A 24,980-nucleotide genomic window follows, 5' to 3' on the forward strand; every position below is an offset into this window, starting at 1 on the left:
TGTTTTAATTTTTTCGCAATTTGTTTATAATTAAAAGTAAATTTTCAGATTTATCATTATCTGATTTATTTTAAAGGACTGAAATTGGAAAAGAACGAATTTTTGTTAAATAAGGAGTTTCGGGGTTTGAAAATTACCTACATACATATATTAGTCACTGACTGAAAAATGAAAGATTATTAGTAAATGCAATCCTCGGATAATTACTTACTAAAAGTAATATGAAACATTATATACTTACTTGTATATATTCGATTTCGAATTCGAATTATATCATAATCAAGTAGCCCATTCTCGTTTTGTAAAATATGTATTTTCGGTTTTTGTATATTTTTGTTTTTATATTGTTTTGTTATTATTATTATTAGTAAGCATTAAAAAATTGTAATGTTTCTCCTCTGTTGTTGTTTTTGTTTGTAAATTTACAATATAACTACCAAACTCCGTCATAAATTTGTTTACATAGTTGGTTGATTGCAGCTCTCAAATTTGCCACATGAAAAAGAGTGAATAAATATTTATATATATGCATATATAAATGTGTATAAAGCAACACAAATTACTTAATGCAATCTCAGAAATGACAATTTTGAATGCATGCTTTCAGTTGGCATGGGATAATTGAAATAATAGATAGCTCGGTTGCATCCATCCAGCCGCCTGTTACCGACGCATCTGAAATCCGATCGTGCCATTGGGACACGGACCACGTGGCAAGCGTAGTACGTTATCATTGTATGGATGTGCATAGTGGGGCGGCGGTGGCTGTGGCTGTGCCTGATGCTGTTGCAACGATTGCTGACGCAGCAGCGCCGCCGAAACACTGCCTCCCACAACCGGCGACCAACTCTGCTGAGGATTGGCCGTTGCAGCTCCTGCTGCTGTCACAGTGGCGCCTGTCATATACTGCGACAGGCGTTGATTGTAATGCGCCAGAGATTGTGGCGAAGTTTGCTGCTGATGCTGCTGCTGTTGATGTGGCTGATGCATCGACGGTGTCTGCTGATAGAAATAGCCCATGGGGGCTGTATTTGGCGGCGGCTGATAGTAATTGTTGTAGTTGTTGTAAAAGGGCGCCGTCTGTGACATCTTTGGCGCCGATGTGGATCGATGCATGCCAGGTGATGCATTATTAGCTGACTGAATGCCACTGCCAATGTTGTTATTATTATTGTTGTTATTGAAGTTGGACGCTGTCGGCGTTGTTGTCGTCACCTCCGGCTGCACTGGGGTTGATAGCACCACGAGGGTTGCGGCCGCAGCACTGCAATAGATTAGATATTAATTTTATAAGGTGTACAAAGAGTAACTTGAGAAAATGCTTTGGTTTAGTTGTTGATTGCAACCGGATCAAATACCAGTTGCACCTCATTAAGCTATGGATTCTTACAGAAACTGCCTATCTTATCTTTATCTTGCTTACAAAAATCAACATTAAATAGCTGAGATAATAGTGTTCCAGTAGATCTGCTAATATAGATTTCATTTTAAGTGCATCATTGAAATTTTATGCAAGGTTTTGCTGCTATTCAGATATAGGATATTTTATCCTCATATTGGTTATAAAAGTTAACATAAATTTGAGCTAAGAGTATGTTCTGATAGGAATATAGCTAATAGGTAATTGCTAATCTAGTGATGCCGCTAATCTGTTGCTGTATACAATATGGCGGCAGAGCTTTAGAAGCTACTGGAAGGTTATGAGTCACTCAAGATGTAAACAAATCATGAACATTGAGGGCAACCACATATTCAATATAAGAGAAGCCAGCATCAGCGAAACAGGCTACATATAAATAGCTACGATCTCTGCAAATGAGAACTGGCAGTATCAATGGTACATATATATATACACTCAAATACTAACGGTTTATCGTCCTCTGGATTCTTGGCGCTTCCCAGTATGCGTAGGCGTGCCTGTGCGTATTCCTGCTCTCTCTGCTGCAGAGTTTTGATGGGCTGCTTGGGTCGTATGCCGTTCATATCGCGACGCTCTTCGGCCTGTGCGGGTCGTCTCAAGATTTTCACCGTTTGATTGCTAATGGGCGTGGCATAATTGGCAGCATCGTACTCGCTGCTCGATTTATGCAGCACCATCATAACAGGCGCAGACGGCGCACTCGATTCGTCATCCACTGATGTCGCAGACGTTGGCGGCTTCTTGGCAATCATGATTTGCTTTGGCGCCACGACTGCGGCCGTTGCTGCGCTGCCACCGCCACTGCTCTCCTGCATGCTCTGCGGCCGTTGAAGTAATTTCATTTTGCTAGTGGCTGCTGTTTCAGCTGTTGAGGCGGGCTTAAAGGTGCAACTGGAGTCGTTGTCGGCGGTTTGCAGTTTCGTTTGAAGCGTCATGCAAAGCTATAAGAGAGATATCGAGAGAGCATTTTCGACAATTTTTTTTTTATATTGTTGCTGTTTGTTATTGTAATGTCATTTTATACTCACGCCTGCCTCGTCAATTTCTTCCCAGTTGTCTAGCACATCGTCACCATTGGACATTGCAATTGCTGTTTTTGTAGCTGTTGTTTCTTGAATTTATAATGGGGCTGGTGCGAGCACGTTGCGTGTGCGTTTGATTGTGTACAAATATATATATATGTATATATATTTCTTTTTCGCTTTTACAAAATTTGTTGCTGCTGTTTTGTTGTTGTTGTCGCTGCTGTTGTTGTTGTAGCTGCTTCACTTTCTTCTTTTGCGCCTGCTACTGCAGCTCGCACTACAACTGATACATAATTCCAGAGCACTTGTATCAGACATAAGTTCTACATATGATTTTGCACAATTTTTTGCACAAAAGAATTGTTTTAAACAAGAAAATATGCTATGCATATGCTTTGCACACGCATACGCAACAATTTTTAGCTCACTCTGGCAGCCCTGCTTAGCACACTCGATAGGCTCGATAGCAATCAAATTGAGCTGCGTTTTTTATTATAGATGTATCATTTGTATTAAAACCCATGTTTTACAACATTTGTTATGCATTTTTACATTTTATTTTTATTGTTTTCAGTCATTTCGAGGAATAAAGGCGTACAGAAATATTCGCTGTGAATGTCCATTTTATTACAGCTATCGATAAACAGTAGGCAAACATCGAACAATTGGCAAATGAATATTTAAATGCAGAAATTCCAGATGAAATTCAGATGATATACTCAATATAAATATAATTTTGCATGCAATACAAAAAAATTATAATGTATTTCAAGCTGTCAACTGTATATAATAATTATACAAATGCTTTATGGAAAGATTATTTTCACAGAAAATGTTATTAAATTGTATTGTTTCTAAAAATTATATCAAAACTGTTTCTTTTTGAAATATGTATGCATAAATACGACAAATTCGCTTGGGGTCTTGTCCAGCCTGCCTCAAAAAGATACAAATTATCACTGTAAACGTTGTCAGTAAACTTTTTACTCCTTTTTCCGATTGGTATAGTTTATTATAGCGTTTTTATTTCCAATATTAAAAGGTTCTTTGCCAGTCCGAAGTGTCTGAAGTCAATAATAAATTTAACGCATTTCTTAGCACTGAAATATGAGTAAACTATTTTAACAGTATAAGATTTCTCTGCACTGTTAATAACATTTTAGCAGAATGTAAATGTTTGCGCTTGGACATATGGTTTTAGTTGATAAGATTGGATGTGCTGCTGTGAATTCGAAATGGAAATTGAGCTCGCCGAAGAAATCCACAAATCGATTATCATTATTAAGCAGCAGCAGCAGCCCAGTTCACTGATAACATAACAAAAACAACACTCACCACACGTGCATGTATCAATTACTCAGTAATCATTTCAAGAGTGGCTGACGATATTTTGGCTTCGTTTACGTAAATACTATAAGTAGTTAGTCATGGCATTGCCGACAAGCGATCCCAAAGCGGATCCTGTTAAATCATTTATAGCTGGAGGATTCGGTGGAATATGTAGTGTGCTAACAGGTTATCCGCTGGATACAATTAAGGTAAGTTTTAAAAGAGCAAAATTTTTAATTAATTCCTTAGTTTATTTAATATTAATATTTTTTAAATTTTTATTTACCTATAGGTGCGACTGCAGACAATGCCGCTGCCCGCAGCTGGTCAGCCGCCAAAATATAAAGGCATCATTGATTGTGCTGTGAAAACGTTCAGTCATGAAGGTGTTCGCGGATTCTACAAAGGCATTTCAGCACCTCTGATAGGTGTCACGCCCATTTATGCGGTAGATTTTGCTGTCTATGCGGCTGGCAAGCGGCTGTTTCAGAGCGACGAACACGTTAAGCTTACATATTCACAAATATTTATTGCCGGCGCTGGGGCGGGCATTTGCTCGGCTCTGGTTACGGTGCCATCGGATCGCATTAAGGTTTTGCTGCAAACCCAACCGGTGACCGGGCCAGTCATGTACAATGGTCTAATAGATACCGCACTAAAGCTCTATAGGCAAGGTGGTATAAGGAGTCTATTCAAGGGCACGTGTGCTTGTGTTCTGCGAGGTGAGTCAGAGATGGCTTTTGATCTGTATATACATATTTGATAGTCGTTATCCTTACAGATTCACCCACTGGTGTCTATTTCGTTGTATACGAGGCCCTACAGGACTTGGCTAGACGACATTCAAAGTCTGGTAGCATAACGCCTACATCGACCATATTTGCTGGTGGAATAGCTGGCATTGCATTTTGGTCACTGGCTGTGCCTTTTGATGTACTTAAAAGTCGATTACAATCGGGTTAGTTGGTGATATCAACTGTCTTTAAAGAACTATGCTAACTCTCATTTACCATGTAGCGCCCGAAGGCACCTATCAGCATGGCATACGAAGCGTGTTCAAAGAACTGATGGCCAAAGAGGGACCCAAGGCGTTATATCGCGGAGTCTTGCCCATATTAATACGTGCTTTTCCCTCCACCGCAGCGGTATTTATTGGCGTTGAGCTGGCCAATGATTTGCTAACATTTTAGACAATAAGGGTCTAACGCTTGTTGGCCACATAGACGCTATATAATTTTACTATTGTATAACTTAACAAATTATGTAATTAAATGTGTATATTTTGATAGACTACATACATATAGATTTATTTTGAATTGCCGGGCAGGTGTAAACAGCTGTGTAAATACAGATGTATTTAAACACGAGTTGGCAGCCCTTGTTGAGAGCACACGAATAGAGATGAAACCGGTTCGTGCTTTTCGTGTGCCACGTAAAGGTCGTGTTTATAACGTGTGGGCAAAGTAATAATTATATAATTAAAAATAGTTAAGTATATTAAACAATTCTCAGTGCGTTAGATATGCCTAAATGATCCATTTATATTATAATTTAACATTTGGTTATTTTGCTGAAAGAAAACAATTTTTGACATCGACTTTTTTTATAGGCCTATTTGTCCGTGTAGTTTTCGATTGGTTCATCTCTAGCTTTAATTACAGAACACAAAATTACAAACCATCAAGATTTGGGTAAATTCAAAAAATAAAGCAGAGTTTTAAATGATTGGAGATTAAAACAATTCCATGCAGCGATTAGACAGTAGCTGCCTGTAATAGGAAAGGTCGCCGATGCTTAGATAAAAATAGATGCGATTGTGTGGTTCAAACTGCCAAAGATAGCGGACTTTGAACCTCGGTGCCGGCAATGCAGCTTTAGTTAAGCAAATTTTATTTCTCCTAGGTACGTAGCCATATCACCAATGTGTTCGTTCCAATATTGATAACAGCCTAACCAATTCACTCAATGCTCACCTACACAGGTGCCGCTCTCCAAATCAAAACAGTAGACATCTTGTACTGCTGCCCGCAACAGGTTCTTCTGCGCCTTTCACGTTCGTTCTCGCTCGCACTCGCACTTCCGCCACGACTTTGTTTTTGAGCCTCTTCATTCGTATATCAGAAATCAGGTATGTGTAACGGGATTTGCTAATCCTCATTGAAGGCAGCTTTGACTGTTGCCGTTACATGGTCAGGGCTGTGCACATTAATACTTTCTAATTCTTATCAGGTTTAGTACAATGACCAAAAGAGATTAAGCAATTTGCACAGAGTGCAAATTCCAGTTAAACCTTTACGAGTTATTGAAATATTACAATATATGCTTACAGACGTGTCTGTGTCTAGTCATAAGCCGATCTGTATAGACCGAATTATGTATAATCGTATAATTAGCTTTATATGATTGAATTGTAGTAAAAGATGTAGATGACCTCTGGCATTTCGTAATTGCGTTGTATAAATTTAGTCTTATTAGAAGAATTATATGTTTATTTTAAATTATATTGTATGCATACAGATATTTATATTATTAATTATTTACTTACTTTTTAAATTCATGTTTTATATGCAATTTGTCTAAAGAACCACAATAATATTTTATTTATACGCATAATTAGAAAATTAATGAAATACTTTCCATTCACAGACTTAAGCCATGACAACTCTTGAGAAGGTTGAAAATGCTCCTGCAGAACGCAAAGCTAATCCGCTTAAGTCCTTTATCACTGGCGGCTTTGGCGGCATATGCAATGTTCTCTCAGGTCATCCTCTCGACACGATTAAGGTGAGTATAACATAATGAATGAAATGACAGTCGTCTAATAAGGATATTCCCTCTCATGCGAAGGTACGTTTGCAAACAATGCCACGGCCAGCGCCTGGAGAGAAGCCAATGTATAGCGGTACCCTAGACTGTGCCACTAAGACCATACGCAACGAGGGCTTCCGGGGGCTGTACAAGGGCATGTCTGCACCCCTAACTGGCGTCGCGCCGATATTTGCAATGTGCTTTGCTGGCTATGCGCTGGGCAAGCGATTGCAGCAGCGCGGTGAGGACTCTAAGCTTACATATCCGCAAATCTTTGTCGCCGGCTCATTCTCCGGACTCTTCTCCACGTTCATCATGGCGCCCGGCGAACGCATCAAAGTTCTGCTGCAAACCCAGGGCACTGGCCCCGGTGGCGAAAAGAAATACACCGGCATGATCGACTGCGCTGGCAAACTGTACAAGGAGGGCGGCCTGCGCAGCGTTTTCAAAGGCAGCTGCGCAACGATGCTCAGGGGTAAGTGAAAATTATGCTTATAAGAAAAATAGACAGTTATTTTAAATGGAAATCAAGTGGGCTAGTTAGGAGGAAAATATATACATTTATATAATATTGTTTTTAAATATTCTGCCCATATACTCCAGATTCTGCATTAGAATTCTGTCAGGAACATTTTGCTCTTAATTAAAATAAGCAGTTGAGTATTTTTATAGCACTATATATATCTTTCTTCGGAGGTATAATATATCCTATGCAGAAAATTGTATTAATTAACTATTTAAAATCGACAGTCGACTAAATTCTGATCTGTAACTATTTATCTGTCTAAGTTGGAATTATTATCTGAAATTATGTTAATTAGTTTCTTGTGTTACAAACCTTCCAACGATTCTCGCATTTAATTGTTTTATAGATAAGTTTCTCAATCATACAGGAAATTTTTTATTTCGTCTTCTAAACATTCAGTCTTAAAAATGTTGTGTTTATGTGACTGATAATATCTTAACCTGATTTCTCTATATCCCTTGCCTATAAATCAAATATTTATGAGCACTTTTATACTATATTATATATAATGGGCCATAGGAATGAATGTTTAGAGAAAATTCTAGTTGATATATATAAAACTTTTTGTAATGTAAACTGTTTGTAGTGCAAAGGTGTGCAATATGCAAAAAGAGGTGAGATTGACTTCATATTGTATATATATTTATTCCTGATGAAGACGGCGAGATGAGTATGTAGCGCTCTCCGTCTGTCTGTCTGTCTGCTCGTGTCCGGTCTGTGAACGCAGCGATTATAATATATGTGTGTATATCGTAATCTCTGCATTCCGTAAATATATATATATATATTTATATATGTATATGACCAGAGAGTAAGAGACCTCCCATAAAAATCGACCGTTTCGACTGAGCACTAAAAATGCACTAATCTTGAATTATACATTCCGTCGTAAACACATTTCCGGTTTAAGTGTTTTAGTCGCAGATAAGCAAAACCGTTTCAAATTGGAATCTTATAAGCATGCTTATTGGATAACTGTAACTCAACTATAAAGTTTAAGTAAAAGTATTAAAGACTTTTCTGATCGCCTTCTCAAATTTTCTGTCGGAGCTAAGCTGTAATATCGTCGCCTCCGTTTAGTTTCAGTCGATGTGTACTTAATCATTTATTTTATTAATTCTAATTAGTTTCTGTTGGTGTATTAAACACATTTACAATTATTGAAATTCAACTTAAAGCTAAACTAAGTGCGAGTGTGTGTGTGTGTTTGTGTATTGGTGTTGTTATTAAATCTCATTAGACATTTGCTGGCCATCAGATTGAGCCGAAGTTGCCTCGTTCTGTTGCTTTTGCTGCTCTTTTAATATATGCTCCAAATTGTTCCTTTGGGCCAAATGTGATTTGCGTTGTTTCTTGTGCGGACGCTGCTTCTTCTTGGAGCCGAGTTTATGCTGCTGTTGCTGCTGCTGCTGCTGCAGCTCCAATTTACGCCAATGGGGCAGACCGCGCGTGCTGTGCCCCTTTGAGGGCGCCAGAATGAGTGGGGCGCCGCAGTGGAGCTGCCGGCGCAGCACATAGTAAACGCTGCGGCCATTATAGTTGGCACAGCGTGGCACCAGTTTCTTGTCCGTCTCATAGCTGACCACATGCCGGCAGAGCATGGGCTCGCCATTGATGTCGCGCACACATTGCTCCACGCTGGGGCCGCGCATCACATTGGTCAGCCTGGGCAGCCAGTTGCTCATGTCGCAGTCACACTGCCACGGATTCTGATCGAGCCGGGCGACACGCAAGCGCGGCTGCTGAAAGAAGCTGGTGGGCAGCGTGCGCAGCTGATTGCCCTGCAGCTGCACCACCTCCAGCTGCAGCTGATCATCGAGTAGGCCATTCGGCACATGCGTCAACTTGTTGTGCGCCAAGTTGAGCAGCTCCAGCCGCTTCAGACCGAGCAGTGCATCCATCGACAGCTCCACAATGCCACAATGGCTGAGGTCCAGCTCACGCAGCTGCTCCATGCCAGCGAATGCATCGAATTGCACGCTGCCTATGTTGCCGCGCAGAGTTAGCTCCTCCAGTGCATAAAGACCCTGAAGAGAGAGAGAGGATTGGATGTATTTAAAGAGTGCTTTTGATACTCTCCTTTCATATAAGGTATTCGGAAAAAGTTTTAAAAGTATTAAGTATTCTCGACTACCAAATACTCTAATAACTTATGTGTTTCTAAAAATTTTATAACAAATTTGTCAATTGAAGATTGATAATAAAATAGGAATTGCAATCGGATTCTTGAAATATATATGGGAGTCAGTATTTCCATTTTTGTCAAAGCACAAAAAACTAGATCTAGCTGGAAAGGAAAATCCGGACTTTGAAAAAGCTAGATCTGACGAGAAAACATGCTGAAATGATATCAGGGATGGAAACCTTCATAAACTTTCCAATCTCTAGCACTTACAGGTCATTTGGAAAAGTTAGAGAGACAGAGGATTAGTCTGACAGACAAGGATTAATCCATCAATAGAGAATATATATCTTTATAGCGGTTCCTCACGTCTCCTGCTGCCGGCTACATATATTTTAACTAAAACCATTGACTGGGTTCTGGACATGATGAAACTAATCATTAGTTTATCAATTGCGTTACCTTAAAGACGCCCTGCTCCAAGCTGGCTGTCGTCACATTGCCCAGACTCAGCTTGCGCAATTTGTGCAGCGAATCGAACTGTCCATAGCTGTTCCAGCTGCGCAGCTCCAGTGCGGCCAGCTCGCTGCCCAGGAGCAGTTCGCGCGTATCGTTCATCACCCAAAACGTCGCTGGCAATATGTACATGATGGGATTCTCTCTCAAATCTGCTTTGAGCAGTCGCGGCAGAGGCGGAAAACTGGACTCACTCAAGCGCTCCAAGTGATTGTCGGCCAGATTGAGGGTCTCCAGTTCCAAGAGTCCAGCCAGACCCAGGTAGTAAAGGCGTGCGACCGTATTGTGGGCCAGCGAGAGGCTCTTCAGGTGTGGCGCTCCGCTGAAGGCGAACGGCTGCAGCTCCTCGATGCCATTGCGCTCGAGACTCAGATGATGCAACTGCGTCAGGCCGTCGAACATCTGCCAGTGCAGCTCGCTCAGCTGGCAGCTGTGGATGCGCAGCACCTCCAGTTGGCTCCAGCCCCAGAAGCTGGGCATGCGCGTCTGCTTCAGTCGCTCCACATACTGCGCATAGCTCAGGATCTCGACGGCGGCATCTGCCTCGAATTTCAGCTGGTATTTGGGCGTGGCCTCGTTGCCAGCCATATCACTGGGCGGCTTGTACTCGTAGTTGTCGCTGGGCAGCTTCGAGTGCTGCGGCCGCTGCAGCCGCTCGCTCGCCTGCAATCTGACTTGCTCAAAGTTGGCGTTCTGCAGAAACTCCAGCGGCTCATCGATGTTCAGCGTGGTGGTGCCCGAGCCGCGTATTTCCAGGGTGCTCAGCTGGTTGAGGGCACGCAAACTGCTCGTATTCACTGCAATCGCATATTGCTATATATATTAACATTTGTTTACGCTTTGCATTGATCCAAATATTAATAGTACTTCAATTATTTATAGAGAGTTTTTATTAGACCTTTAAAATGTTTAAAATTAGTATTCTTAAGGTAGTTTTTTTTTTTTTTCTAGTTCCATATTATTAGCTAAAAATTTTAATAAGCTTTTAGTATACAAAAACAAAACCTTGACAATATAATATGTATTAAGGGCTTCGAGAATTATACGTCAACATTTTATAATATTAAAGCCTCTTGAAATAAATAACTCTTCCGCTAATCTATGTTGATTTTCATAAATTCCAAATAATAGGCTTCAGCTTGATTTAAAAAAAAAAAATCAAATAAAAGTGTTTTGTTTTAGTATCTAAATCAAATTCACATTCAAGCTTTAAATACTTTATTAGTATATAAAGTTTGAGGCTTTTTCTTAAGTGTTCTAACCCATTTTTCTTAAAGTTTGTATTTGATTATTGAAGCTTTTTTTACATGCATAGATTTTTACTATCAGACCGTAAATTCAAAACATATTCTTATCAATGCTCAATCTCGATGCAAAGCTTTTAAATAATATTAAAGCTTTGTTTCAGTATTTATACATATATTATATGTATAATCCTATATATATACATCGACTTTCATACTTTGAAATACCCTGTAATATTCACAATATTTAAGCAAATAATTTTTGCGAGTAGCTTCCCTAAGACAACTTCTAAAAATTGACCCCAAAAATCCTTTTTGATTGATATTAGTTGGGGGCGTGGCAAGTGGAATTGGGAACAGTTGCGCCCTAAATGCGTGTTCTTCAGTCCACAATGCCCGACTGTTCAGACTCACCTGTCAGCTGGCTCCCTGGACTGCCCGTATGCAGCAGGATTAGAGCCTGCAGATCGATGGGTAAAGCGCCGAACAGCGTTTGTGTCTCGCTCTCCTCCTGCAGCAGACATGTGGCCAGCTTGATGTGGGTAGAGAACAGGAAGTCGGAATCATCGGAGGCATCCGTGTTGGTCATGTGATTCACCCAGCGTGCGATGGGCAGCTCATTGAAGGCGGCATACTGGCAGACACAGCTGGAGGGGCAGCTCAGCACGTCTAGCTCCACAGTTGCCTCCGGTTGCTGGTCCAGCTGTGGCAGGGCTGACTGTAGCTGGCAGCGCTATTGTATGCAGAGTTTAACCGTATATATATATATGTATATATCATATCGTTATTAAGTATGGCTCGGGGGTCACTCACTAGCAACAGCACGATTAGCACTTTTATTAGACTCGACACCGATAACATCTCTATCGTTTATCGCACAGTTTGGCAAGCGCTGGCGTGTTGACTTCTCTATTCCTCAAGCCCAAGCAGGTACACTTGCCTCGAATTCCGTTCATATACTAAAACGCAGCCTCATGGTTCCCATCGGACTGAGAGCGAAAACAAATTTGAACTCCCTATTGTTACTGTAATTTCATATACACATACATATATATATTTTTCATGTATAATCATTTTAACGGAAATACATATTTGAGATTATGGCCTTTTTCGATAAAACTTTGTTCTTATAATATGTGAATATATGTATGCCTGTATAAGTGTATATGTATGTATATATGTATATAATGGGCGTCGGTTTGAGGAGTTTCTCCACGTCTTTCAATGAGCACAAGGTCGCGTTTGTGAGATGAAACAATATTCTATAATCCGTATATTTCTCTATAGTTTTCTTCTTTTTTTCTTGTACTAAAATTTTATATTTGGAAAATTTCGGGCTTAGTTAGTAGTTATAGATGCTATAGGTGTTTTATCCCTTTTGTAAAAAAAATATCTATTTCACTATCGAGACTCAACTTTCGGGTATTAAATAAATAAAAATGTACACATGTATATTTTATTATTGCTTGGATAATTTTATCATGAAATCTGAATTTAAATGAAATGAAAATAAGCATATAAAAAATAAAACAACCTAATTAAATATAATATTATAAAGTATCATGTATATTTTATTATTGCTTAGATATTTTATTATTAAATCTGAATTTAAATGAAATGAAAATAAGCCCATATAAAATAAAACTACCTAATTATTATGTTATAAAAAGTTGGATCGTCTTAATTTTATAAATTGCATGCAAATATACTGAAAATATTTGCCTACTATTAGTTTTTTATGTAAGCAATTTGCATTTCATTGAAAAATCATTAAGGATTATTTTTTTTTTGTAAATAGTAAATAAGAATACCTTGACTTATGTTCTAATTTTTTTTTATGAATGTAAAATAAGTAAAGTATAGACATATTTATTTTGCATTCGACGTAAACGTACTACTAAAAAAAAAAATTACAAATATATACAAACATGTAAAACAATCTATTATTTTTCAAATTTTATTAATAAATATATAAAATATATAATGATGATAATACAAAGCCTCAAAGAATAAACTATTAAAAACGAATTTAAATAAATAAATGAGCAATTCATTATAATTAAGTAATATATTCTTTTGTTACATATATCTTGCTTTAAACTTGTTTGATTGATTTTAATATATAAGCAAACAAAACTGTAATATATTAAACTAATAACGATAATCTCTTTGTTATTCAAATTGATTTGCGTTTTGTTTACAATTCAAACCCACTGTAACTTGTTTATGTTTTTCTTTGCACAATGTACGAACCCATATGTGTTTGTGCTCTCGACTGTGTGTGTGTGTATGTGAGTGCGTTTGTAATTGTCGTAGTATATAGTTCAGTCGGAATTACTATATTGCAATAAACAAGATATTTATGGCGCCGTTGATGTCGCCGCGCGTTTCGCATAGCAAGATATAAATAATTTCCCACAGCCCCATCATAGTTCCAGAACATAAAGCCAAGCAAGAATCAAGAATCTAGAGTCAACAATCAAGAAATATCAAATAAAATAATAAGTTGAGCTGTAAGTAAACATTAACTGTGACTTAAGTAGTTAGAGAAAGTTTAGAAATACATATATTTATATTAATTACTCCATATTTGATTACTGAACTGTTGTTGTTGAACGTGTTTTTCTAGACGTGCCCGCTAACGGGCTCTATTTCCTGGTCTACGAGTACATACAGGATGTGGCCAAGGCCCACTCGAAGACGGGCGAAATCAACACTGCCTCAACCATATTTGCGGGCGGCGCCGCTGGCATGGCCTACTGGATACTGGGCATGCCCGCCGACGTGCTCAAGAGTCGTCTGCAGTCGGGTAAGTAAATAGATTATAATATTCAATTATTCGATTGATTTCATCGCATTCGTTGCAGCACCCGAGGGCACCTACAAGCACGGCGTACGCAGTGTGTTCAAGGATCTGATTGTTAAGGACGGTCCATTGGCTCTGTATCGCGGCGTTACGCCCATTATGATACGTGCCTTCCCAGCCAATGCTGCCTGCTTCTTTGGCATTGAGCTGGCCAACAAATTCTTCAATTTGGTTGCACCAAATTTCTAGTAAAGTGATTTCTAATTGTTAATACTTTTCACATCGCAGGTAGACCCAGGGCTTTCCTTTTGTAGTAGTGTTCAAGCTAAAAGTTAAGTGTCAGTTAGTCTTTGTTAATGCAAAATTATTATGTAAATTAATAAAAAAAAAATTGTTTTTACATATGATTGATTATAATGTACTTGAATGAAATGTATGCAGAAATTAATTTTAATTTAAGTTAAACTTAGCGTTAAGCTCAGGTCTGGTATATATATAATATATATACATTTTGATATGTACCACAGTTTTAACTGTTTTCTTTGATCTGTTTTAAAGATAATTTGCATAAAATTCAAATTTCTTTATCAATTGTTTTGTAAGATTTTAAAGAAATCAAATTGCAAGTGGTTATTATACAAATCTAGATATATATAATATATACATTACTGAAAAATATATATTAAATATATATAGAAATTTTTCAAGTCTTAAGTTGAATGTTAAATCAAATATTTTATTTGAGGAACAGAAATGGAAAACAATTATGGCTAAACATGTAGCACATATGCGTTTCATTGTAAAGCAGTTGCAGTGTACTTTTAGCAAGCACTGTGCTGTTTCAAGACTTGAGCAATTTTATGTTAAACTGAATTAATTTTGAACTGATAAGAAACAGTTTGAGAGTCAAGAATTCAGTTTGATAGCCACTGCCTCGAACGACTGCGCGTGTTGTCTTCGACTCGTGTAGCACTAGCAATTAGTCAACATTAATTGGATTGCATTTAATGCATATCCATATTATACGGTAAAGTGAATTGTAATCTAATCGACACCGACACGTTATTAGCACACATCATCAGCGCAACGAGCACATGGCAATTATATTGCTTGGCTTGGTTACCTATGCCACGAGTATGACACGATAATTTCGTTAACACGCTTGAAATCTGATTTCAACTCTATATAAATATATGTATATATATAAGCTCATATTTGCTTTCAGATATACCCGCCAATGGGCTGTACTTTCTAAGCTATGAGATCATGACGGACGAGTACAAGCGTCGCTTTAATCGGCCAAATGTTGATCTGATTCCGGCTATTATCGCAGGTGGCATGGCTGGCATATTTTACTGGATTGGCGGTATGCCGGCCGATGTGCTGAAAAGTCGTTTACAGTCTGGTAAGTTTGGATGGTAGTTCCCTCAATAGAAGTATTTTGTTGTTTGGTCTAATCGAAATCTAATTCCATCAGCTCCCGATGGTACTTTTGATGGCATAAGGGCAGTTTTTAAAGATCTAAGGAAAAATGATGGCATCTCAGCACTATATCGGTTTGTTTTTACTTGTACTAATTATTTGTGCTATATATAACTGTACTTCTTTATGCTTTCAGTGGGTTTACACCCGTTATACTTCGTGCGTTTCCGGCCAATGCGGCGACCTTCTTTGGAATTGAGCTAGCCAATGCAATCTTTCGTCAAGTCGCACCAAATTTTTAAGATGTTTTACACCTCTTTTAGTAGCAATCATTTTTAAATTAAACTTGCAAAAACTTTAGTTTGCGAATGAACTGATTGAAATCCTAGCTAAAACATGTAATAAAACTCTTCTCGGTTCCGTTCGACTAAGCGATAGCGTATGAATCAAAACCAAGAAATAGCTACGTTTTCAAAAGGATATTTCTTAAATCGTATTTATAGAAAAATGAGTTCTAGATCAGACAAGGCAGGGCAATCGAATTATCTTGATTAAGTTTTTCATCCTAGTCAACACAATGTGTGAAACAATCTCTCTTTAAGAACCATATACCCCATAAATTCCTTCGCAAAAAAACTCTTCTCTCGATCAAAAAATATATATATTTTTTCTAACGTTTCGACTCAACAATTTTGAGCAATTTACAAATTGTAGCTTAAGGACTAAAATACAAAATGTGTTGATTGTGATCCGTGTAACAAATTTATAAAAGAAAGCAATCTTATATGATATATCCTCGTAATTCTCGTAGTATCAATAGAATGAATGGCATTAACAAATTGCTCTACAGCTAAAGGAACATTTTTCTTTCTTGTGTATTCTCTTTTGAATGGAGACAAAAATCTTTCTTATCGATATGAAATCAAATTGTAACAATTTCAAGGCTCACCGGGAACCCTTATATAAATGAAAAAGTGAAAGTCTTCCTATTCCACTTGGCACTTAAGATCTAAGTAGAGATTATTATTATTATTATTATTAAGTTTAGGCTATCTTGCGATCGTGATTATCAAAGTTAAACATCTGCCGCTTCATATTCACATGCTTGGATATGGTATATGGCGATAGCAGCATGGGCAAGACATTGAGAGCCTTGAGCTCTGGCAGACGAATGTTGAGTGAATTTTGCTTGGGCTCCTGCGACTGATTGCTCCAAATGGGATCGATCCAGAAGGGCAGTTTCTAGTGCAGAAATATATAGAAATTGTATGCATAATTATAAAATTGTTTTAGCCATTGAGTTTTAGTTACCTCAGAGGGCGGCGTATCGGGCTTGGGTGGCTCATAGCAGGAGCTAATGGGCGCCACATTCAGATCATAGAGATCTCGTCCAGAGTCCAGATGATGTGGCAACAAGTTCGACATCGGCTGCTGCTGCTGCTGTTGGCGCTGGCGTTGCTGCTGTTGTTGCTGCTGCAGCTGCTGCTGCTGCTGCTGATAGAAGCTTGCCTGACGACGATACCAAAGCTTGCCCGCCTGCGCATACGGCATGGCCTGCGTAATGGCCGTGCTGGAGGTAACATCGCCAGAGCAGAGGCTGTTGTTCAGCTCACAGGATGTATTGAAGGAGCTGTTGCTGCTGCTGCTACTGCCGCCGCTGCTGTTGATGCTGTTGCTGCTGTTGCTGCTGCTGTTGTTGTGATAGAATTGCTGCGAGCTATTGAGCGAATTCTCCTTGTTGCTGCAATTGCTGCACAACGAGCTGTTCAACATGGTCGACGACAGCACCGAGCTGTTGGCACTGGGTGGCGAGCACTTGGAGTTGGTGGCCAATTGCTCCTGATAGGCCTGGAAGCTGTTGACGGACACCTGCGGCTTGAACGCCCCATTGCACACGCTGCCCATGCTGCCGGCATACTCATTGGCAATGGCTCGGGTCTTGTGCGGTGGCGCTGCCTGGGCCAGAGCCGGACGATTGTGCTCGCCCAGCGGCGTGCGAGCGCTGCGCTGCGCCTTATGCTTGGCATAGGGCAGCTTCAGAGAGCCAAACAGATGCTGATGCGTGGCACCAGAGCCAAGGCGTACTGTAAGGGATTTTCATAAATATATAGATGCTTGTAAATTAAATTCAATTTATATATATAAATATTTGGCGTAGACTGAAGAACTTAAACACATTCATCTTGATAAAGAGACCAAAGCCCTGCCCACAAATTTATCTTGACGCACTCCCGATTAAGTGACTCATCCCGAAAAAAGATCTTGAACCCACATTAGATCCTAAGTTGTCCTGGCGAAAACATATTCACTCAATTGGAAATCTTAAGTTCGGATTATATTCCACAGATGGGAACCTTTATCCTTTATCCTATCTGGAGATATATGTAGCTGCTCCACTCAGGAAATAGCTGATCGCTATTTCACAAAGAAAATTCTCATCAATTGAACACCACATAATATGACGATTAATAGGTTTCTTCTTGCCAGAGTTGGCAACCTCATATAGGACTTACAACATAAATACAGCATTATACCGACTCATGCCAGTTTATTCCTTTTTTGCCTTTGAGATCTGTTTCCTATATAAAATTCCTTTCCTTGGGAACATTCTATCAACCCAATCCGCCTTCCACGATCTACCGATATAAGAGACCAACTTGAGTATCTAGCAGACCGTACAGTTCCCTCACCTCTCACCTACATATCTATTCTTCATCATTCACTCTCACATTCTCTCTCTAACTCACATTCGCAGTTCACATTTAGGGCCACATCGCTGCGCTCCTGCGTGGCGCCCATGTTGATTGTAAAGAGATCATCGTGCGCCACAATCACCGAATACAAGTTGGGGAAACCATATTCGAAGGTGGTGCTCAGGCCGCAGTCCAGGCTGTTCTTCAGCTCGTACAGATACATGCTGGGGCGTTGCTCCAGGAGGCGCACAATGGACACCAGGAAGCGCATGAAGGCCGTGAGTCGCACGCACGGCTGATCAGCCTCCACATAGATCTAAGAGAATATATACAAGTCCATATATCTAGGTATGTTCATGGAGAGTCTCTTTGCTCACCTCTATGGCATGTCGCATGGCCCGCAGCGCCGACTCAGTCAGCTGCGCCTTGTGCTTGGCATTGAAATCGGTCAGGAATTGCGCCTGGCTGAGTGGCTCCAGCTTGGGCGGTGCGGACTCTCCGCTGGCAGCCTTGGCTCCCGCCTCGCGCTGCAGCAGCTGCTTGCAGGCGCGATAGCAGAGCTGACGGAACTCCACATCGTCATTGTGACAGATCAGCCAGGTGGCCTGCTCCTTGTGGACCAGCTCCACATAGGGCAGCAGCTCAATGGCGCTGGCTATGTCGGGAGCGCCCAGGGTTTGTGCCAGCATTTGATAGCCAAATTTCTTCTTGTGCAGCTTCAGAACTTGCTCCAGCTTCATGCAGTTCGTGGAGTTGCCCGTCACGTTGCGTATGAGATCCTCGCACTGTTCGGCAAACACACGTCGCGCCACCTTGGGCGACAGCACAATCTTCTTGTCCTCGTCGCTGGAGAGCTCCAGCTCGACGACGCCGTGTATGGCGTCCATGAGATCGGCCAGCTTCACGAACCCAAAGTCGCTCAGGCGGCACTGGTACGCAAAATGATAGTGATAGGAGCGCACAAACTTCTGGAACGATATGGTATACTGGAGTGCGTTCTGGAACAGCTCAACCATCTCGCCAGCAAAGACGCTGGTCTTCTCCAGCTCGGCGTTGGTCTGCTTGCGCTTTGGCATTGAGATTAGGATATCCTTGCCCTGCTGCACGGGGCTGATCACGACAATGTTGCTGTTGACCAGCCCATCCAAGATGTCCACAATGTCGCAGACACCATAGTCGGTGACATCAAAGTTACGATTCTGGGTCTGGGCAAAGATGCCCGGCAATTGGGACAGGAGCACCGAATTGTTGCCGTTGGCGCGCAGCACTCGCAACAGATCCGAGGTGAAGCGTCTGATCTGTGTGCGATGGGTGAGCGTTATCTGGCGATTCTCGCCATCGCCCATGATCTGGACCACCGAGGAGAGCGCCTCGAAGAGCTCAATCAGCTTGGTGTAGCCATAGTCAGCCACGCGGCATTGCTTGCCGAAATGATTGTGATAGGCCGGTATGAAGCGATTGAACTTCATCGTGGACTTGGGCGACATCTTCACCAGTTCGATGACCTCGCGTGAGATCTGAAAGAGTGGATCGGCCACAGAGTTCTTGAAGTAGCCGCTCGAGCCGCCATTTCCATTCCCATTCCCATTGCCATTCCCACGCTCGCTGCCATTCAGGCTGACGTTGGCCATGTTGCTGTTGCCAGTGTTGCTGTTGCAGCTGCTGCTGGCGCTGGCGCTGCTGGTGTTGGTGCTGCTGGTGCTGGTGCTGGCCCCCGTTGATAGATCCTTGTTGAGCTCCAGCCAGCCGAGAATCTTGATGCCGAAATTGTTCACCTGTATCTGTATGCCCTGGACACAGCAGACCAGGTGCTCCAGATTGACGCCGCTCTCGTTGGCCGCAATTTGCACCTTCAGCTGACCCTCGATGCAGTGCAGCAGAGTGGCGACGGGTATGTCGCCCGGATGGTGCTTCAACAGCGGATAGATCAGCTGCTGTATCTCGGCTATGGTCATGCACACATTGGGCAACGGCTCGATCTCCTGCTCGGCCCAGCCCTTGTGCTGCTCGCGCTTAAAGTGGATCGTGCAATAGGGCACGCTGTGCTGCAGTCCCTCCATCAGGGGCGAGCTCTCCAGCGTATTGACCAGCTCCGGCTGCAGGCTAATGAACTTGTCCTCATTGCTGCCCGCATTAATGGTGCAGATATCCTGCATCTTGTACAAATCCAGGACACTGATTGAGGTCTTGAAGCGCGACTGAAACAGCTCACGGAACTTATACATGGGCAATGTATAATACGGAACGTCCTGTAGCGGAAATCGAGGTTGATTTGGTATAATAAAGAGAAGAAAATATTGCAATAGAAATTAGATTAGAATAAAATATATAAAAACAAGAAAATAAATTGATAAAGAAATTATTATAGTAAGAATAAATGACATAAAATGGAATCAGAAATTGAAGAATATTATATTTTATATAATACTGTCTCATATCTCACATATAACAATTTAAAAATAAATATTCGAAACAATAAAAAATAAGTATTTAAATAAAGTAACTCATTCTATAGATAGTAAATAATGATTTCTTAGTAAATTTATAAAATAAATAACTTCAAAGTGAACATAAAAAGAAAAACATATAAAGTATAGAAAATAAGGGATATTTAAACAAAATAAAAACATTAAAATGGAGATCATTTCAAGTCTATATTATAGGCATACCAACCTTCAGTAGACCAGCGACCTGGCAGCGCAGCGTGTTGATCTCTGTGAGTGAGGAGTCGCGCGTGTAGCTGACCAGCATGCGTTTGTGGCCAATCTTCTTGCGGTGCAAATTGGACACCACCTGCTTGGCGAACTGGAGGGGAATGCACAACATATAAACTATGAACAGTTCCTTGGGGATGCCAGCACTTACATAGAGATCCGGCACGGTGACCTTGGCATAGCTGCTCGCCTCAAAGTTGAGCGAGACGACCGGCGTGATGGGCTTCAGCTGATTCATGAGGAAATTACGCAAACTGGTCTCATCCAGCGAGTAGTCCAGATTGGTAATTTGCAGTGTGACCGCATCGCTGGGATCCGTTACACTGGCAAAGGTGTGAGCCGGTGTGCTCGACTCACTGTTGGAGCTGCTGGCACAGCTGTTGGTGGACATGGTCGAGGCGCCCGAGCAGGACATGGGCGCCATGCTGGGCGCCATGGTGTTGATCAGGCCATTGCCATAGCCGTAATCTGCAGTTGTGGCAGCGGCGATGGCAGCGCTGCTGGCTGCAATGCTCACGGTGGGCGTCATGGATGGACCGCTGCTGGTGGGCGTGGCCAGTGGAGTTGTCTGCTGCTGCTGCTGCTGCTGCTGATAAATGGGCGCAAAGACTGGCGGATAGCCGCCGCCATAAGCAGCAGCTGCACCACCACCAACACCTCCTGGACCTAAGCCCAAGCCCTGCTGCTGCTGCGGCTGCTGTTGCTGATGATGAGGCTGCGCCAACGCCACCAATGGGTGACCAGTGACCGCTGCCATAGCAGCGGCGGCCGCGCATGCCCGATTGTGATTGTAGGGCATATAACGATTGCGATTGTAGCAACTGGCGCTGCCATTGGCATGCGCATATTGGCACACCTCCAACTGGCTGGGCATGGGCGGCCCGCCCGTATACTTGTGCGGCAGCAATCCGGGCGGAGCCGTATACCCGGGCAGTCCATTGAAGTAACGCAAACCTCCAATGCCCGCATTGTTGTTGTAGTCCGCGCACAGAGCCGTCGGATAGAGCTGCGATTGGGCGCCATAGTAGGCAGCGGCTGGATTCTCGGCGCCAGCATCACCCGGCCAGCTGAGGGAGTCAGAAATAATAAATATGTTCAATACGATCTCTATAAGAAAACTTAGGAGCATGTATTAAAAAAAATAATATTATTTTAAATGGATAAATTTTGATTCAGTTTGTTATTATCGAATTATATATAAACAATTACTGTTATTTGAATTCTCATTATACATACATATATGTAAATTATATTTTGTATATACTTTTTCACAAGATGCGATTCTTCGCATTTTTAAAAAGCCCTTAATCGGATCCTCGGAAGTTGAATTCAATTTACTTATAACTTATAACTGTCTTAATTATCTTCTTCCCATCAATATACATAAAAACATAAGTTCCGGAAAGAAAAGGAAATATCAATAACAATATTAAAACGCCCATCATCAATTATTTATTTATTTTCCAATCAGCTTAGTGAGGAATGTAATGCCAATTAGGTTAAAGCCTTAATACCCTTTGCTGGCACTCAGTTTATACATATGAGAAAAAGAAATATGATGGTATAATATTATGTAGAACAAATAGAATAAGTGTATTTACAAAATTCGTCACATAGATCAATTGAAAATTGTAAACAAGTGTGCCCTTTGCAGGTAAAAGTTTCTATCACTAGTATAAGTCGCACTTACCTGTACAAACGTTCGGTCATTTCGTATAGCTTCTAGGCGGAACTGGAACTGGAATTGTAATCTCTGGACTTATGTTAGCGGGCAGCTCAAAGTATCTATCGATGCCCGTGCTTGGCACCTGCTGGACACGCGTCTGATGTATTTCTCTGGAATTCGAAAGCACAAATAGAAAATCCCCAATAATTGAATTATATTTATATGCATGTGGAATTATGCGTTCCATTTGTGCTCTGGTGCCGGTGCCGGCTCTGATTCTAATTTAAATCAAAGCAAATGCAAAGCATTTCATCTAATTCATTAATTCTCTGCGACTTCAAAGATCAATAAAAGAGTTAACACGATACGATTTGCATAGGCACATCAATTAAGACTTGTCAGATTGATCGAGTGAGAGAGTGGACATGACTAGCATATACCCTGGTAATGATTGCTGGACTGAGAGAGTTTGATTGATCCGAAAATAGTTTGGGAATGAAGAGGGGAGACCTTTGCTTTGATATTTTTATATTTTTATATAAAAACGTAATATTCTATGGTATTCTATGGTATGATAAACATTGCTGAGTCAGTAAGAAGAATACTTTTATAGAATCCATATTATTAGCCTATTATATCAATAAGAATCCAATTAGCTTTTTCTTGGATTTGATATATGTATGTATGACTTCCCTTAATTCTAGCTCAATCAGATTCAATATTTTAACAGAGTATTTCTGATTGAATAAATTCTACCAGTCCGAAATCCATATAAGGAAACTGGATGTATGCAATAAAACTGTTGAAATGAAACAATTTGCTCAAGCACATCAATAATAAATAAGATTATTATAATACAAATAAATGAAAATCAATAAAGAAAAAATCAATAAAAACATGAAATACGCCCAACTAAAAGGGAATAAATAACCTGCTTTACGGTGTTAATTAAATAGTCAATGTCAACATGAGAACGGTGAGAAACAAGGAGAGAGAGAGGGAGAGAGAGTGAAGGAGGGAGCGAAAGAGAAAGAGAGAGAGAAAGGGTAAGTGCAAAGAATATGTAAAGATAAAGAGAGCGAGCTTGCAGCGCATTTTACTTATTTTTTTTTCAATTGTACGAAAGTAAAGTTTAGTATGACAGTTTGCAAGACAGTTAACTGTATATGAATACAGTTACAGCTACACAGTGTGACGAGATTAATTTGTAATTGAAATTTAAATAGAATACAAGTTAGATTGATTGACTCACTTTAAATGGAATAATTTAATAATTACAGAGTTGAGCGAGAATTGCGTATTCGAAATTGGGCATATACCAACAACTAATACCCTGTAAAATATTTAGCTCTATTATTTGACCAAATAAAGTTTGTGTATAAAGAAATGAAGGGAAAAATATATTTTAGAAATATATTTTTATTATTAGAGATTAATATTCGAAATCGAGACTTGAGAAATTATAGAGATGACTTTGCTGAGGTGTTTTTATTTCCTTCTGACGCAAATCAAACGTTTAATTATTTCTCGAATGCTATAATCTATCGAAACGCACGTGTTTTCGCAGAGCAAGCAATCAAAACGCAATTGAATCACTTTTGTACCACTGTAATTTTATTCATATACTCACGTGTGCAGCGGAAAACCCAGAAATGCAATAAAAAGCCACCCAGCTCGGATTCGTTTAAAACAACTTATAATAATTAAACAAAATCAATATTTGTTTGGAACTTGTTAACTTATTGATGTGAAAGAAATTTTGAAACAAATACAAATAAAATAAAATCTCTCCTTTGTAAAATAAAAATATTATTTTCGAAAAAAAAAAACGAAATGTAGAATAATAAGAAATCTTAAATCGCGTGTTCTTGAAGAAAAGTTTGAATTAAAAAAAAAATAACACTGAGGACGAACAAAATTTTGTGGCTTCTGGGCTTCGGTTCTGCGTGCGCGTATATCTCTCGAGGGCAACTGAGGCGCTTGGAAGAAGCTTTGGCGCCAAGGCGCGAAGCCAGGGGCGATCCGCGATTCACGTGTGTAGATTGGAAGTGGGAAATTAGGGTTGCCAGGTGGGCGTAACGATTAAGTTGACCTTACAATCGAGAGCAAATGGAAAGGAAGCCGCCTCTTACACAGGTTTCCAGTTGCGGAACCGTTTTTTTTTGTGTTCGATTGTAGCGTCCTCTTTATGGTTTTTTTGTTCTTGTGTATTTTGATCTGATATCTGAATTTTTAATGTGCATAGGTAACTGTAGCAAAGTTCCCTTCACTTTCCTGGGCATTTGCGTCACTTACGCGCAGTGAGCTGTGAGCTGTAAGCTGGAAGCTGACCTCTATAATTGTTAATAACAGCATATGCCGCGCTTGATTTGCCTTAATTGCAGGTTGAATTAAAAAACTTAACGGCCAGGTAAGCAGGCTTATATGATGCGAAACTATTCTCACATATACCTACATCCTATATGTATATTATTTATAGATATACGTATGCATTGGGCATACGATGTACGCGTTGCTCTAATATTATATAACCAATTTAAATGCGATTAGAATACGTGTTATTGAACCCCTTAAACGATAGTCAATTATAGCTAATCATCTACCCCCATGCCAAGCCCAAGTATGTCCAACTAGTACGCCAGCTAACTATCTCAGTTGACAACTCTCTTTGGTTCGAGCACAAGTTTCT

At 40.3% G+C, this 24,980-nt stretch overlaps 5 protein-coding genes across 9 annotated transcripts; 2 read left to right on the forward strand and 3 right to left on the reverse strand.

Annotated features, from left to right (window-relative positions):
- Nucleotides 1-374: 374 nt before the first annotated feature.
- On the reverse strand, nt 375-2,919 carry LOC108658863 (uncharacterized). Of its 2 annotated transcripts, XR_016196462.1 has the most exons (4): nt 2,449-2,919; nt 1,868-2,361; nt 564-1,264; nt 375-482 (listed from the first exon to the last, which is right to left on the reverse strand). XR_016196462.1 is itself a non-coding variant. In XM_030385023.2 (3 exons), the coding sequence occupies exons 1-3, from the start codon at nt 2,500-2,502 to the stop codon at nt 664-666; spliced, it is 1,149 nt and encodes a 382-aa protein (XP_030240883.1). In that variant the 5' UTR covers nt 2,503-2,919; the 3' UTR covers nt 375-663. The 2 variants fall into 2 exon arrangements, 1 of the variants encoding a protein (XP_030240883.1); XM_030385023.2 differs by having other exon boundaries at nt 375-1,264.
- Nucleotides 2,920-3,496: 577 nt separating this feature from the next.
- On the forward strand, nt 3,497-5,067 carry MME1 (Mitochondrial Magnesium Exporter 1). The gene is made up of 4 exons (XM_030385035.2): nt 3,497-3,983; nt 4,067-4,496; nt 4,556-4,732; nt 4,792-5,067. The coding sequence occupies exons 1-4, from the start codon at nt 3,873-3,875 to the stop codon at nt 4,962-4,964; spliced, it is 891 nt and encodes a 296-aa protein (XP_030240895.1). The 5' UTR covers nt 3,497-3,872; the 3' UTR covers nt 4,965-5,067.
- A 320-nt stretch (nt 5,068-5,387) lies between these two features.
- colt (carnitine/acylcarnitine carrier protein colt, mitochondrial) lies at nt 5,388-15,573 on the forward strand. Of its 3 annotated transcripts, none has more exons than XM_089256856.1 (7): nt 5,388-5,465; nt 5,526-5,676; nt 5,756-5,902; nt 6,421-6,558; nt 6,622-7,057; nt 13,620-13,799; nt 13,858-14,198. In XM_089256856.1, the coding sequence occupies exons 4-7, from the start codon at nt 6,430-6,432 to the stop codon at nt 14,043-14,045; spliced, it is 933 nt and encodes a 310-aa protein (XP_089112982.1). In that variant the 5' UTR covers nt 5,388-5,465; nt 5,526-5,676; nt 5,756-5,902; nt 6,421-6,429; the 3' UTR covers nt 14,046-14,198. The 3 variants fall into 3 exon arrangements, with proteins under 3 accessions (XP_089112982.1, XP_089112983.1, XP_030240888.1); XM_089256857.1 differs by lacking the exons at nt 13,620-13,799; nt 13,858-14,198 and adding exons at nt 15,022-15,201; nt 15,274-15,352; nt 15,415-15,573 and having other exon boundaries at nt 5,389-5,676; XM_030385028.2 differs by having other exon boundaries at nt 5,393-5,676.
- Nucleotides 8,201-12,075, reverse strand: LOC149091730 (uncharacterized). The gene is made up of 4 exons (XM_089256853.1): nt 11,804-12,075; nt 11,405-11,723; nt 9,693-10,543; nt 8,201-9,135 (listed from the first exon to the last, which is right to left on the reverse strand). Exons 1-4 carry the CDS (start codon nt 11,849-11,851, stop codon nt 8,335-8,337), a joined length of 2,019 nt encoding a protein of 672 aa, XP_089112979.1. The 5' UTR covers nt 11,852-12,075; the 3' UTR covers nt 8,201-8,334.
- A 288-nt stretch (nt 15,574-15,861) lies between the features above and the next one.
- Nucleotides 15,862-24,224, reverse strand: Marf1 (meiosis regulator and mRNA stability factor 1-like protein). Of its 2 annotated transcripts, XM_089256819.1 has the most exons (9): nt 24,206-24,224; nt 23,922-24,029; nt 22,316-22,461; nt 20,777-21,692; nt 20,585-20,716; nt 18,289-20,160; nt 17,966-18,227; nt 16,530-17,302; nt 15,862-16,460 (listed from the first exon to the last, which is right to left on the reverse strand). In XM_089256819.1, the coding sequence occupies exons 3-9, from the start codon at nt 22,333-22,335 to the stop codon at nt 16,263-16,265; spliced, it is 4,173 nt and encodes a 1,390-aa protein (XP_089112945.1). In that variant the 5' UTR covers nt 22,336-22,461; nt 23,922-24,029; nt 24,206-24,224; the 3' UTR covers nt 15,862-16,262. The 2 variants fall into 2 exon arrangements, with proteins under 2 accessions (XP_089112945.1, XP_030240861.2); XM_030385001.2 differs by lacking the exon at nt 24,206-24,224 and having other exon boundaries at nt 23,922-24,160.
- Between the last annotated feature and the right edge of the window lie 756 nt (nt 24,225-24,980).

Source organism: Drosophila navojoa, chromosome 3 (assembly GCF_054131105.1).
Source record: "Drosophila navojoa isolate 15081-1374.11 chromosome 3, UAZ_NAV_1.0, whole genome shotgun sequence".
NCBI lineage: Eukaryota > Metazoa > Arthropoda > Insecta > Diptera > Drosophilidae > Drosophila > Drosophila navojoa.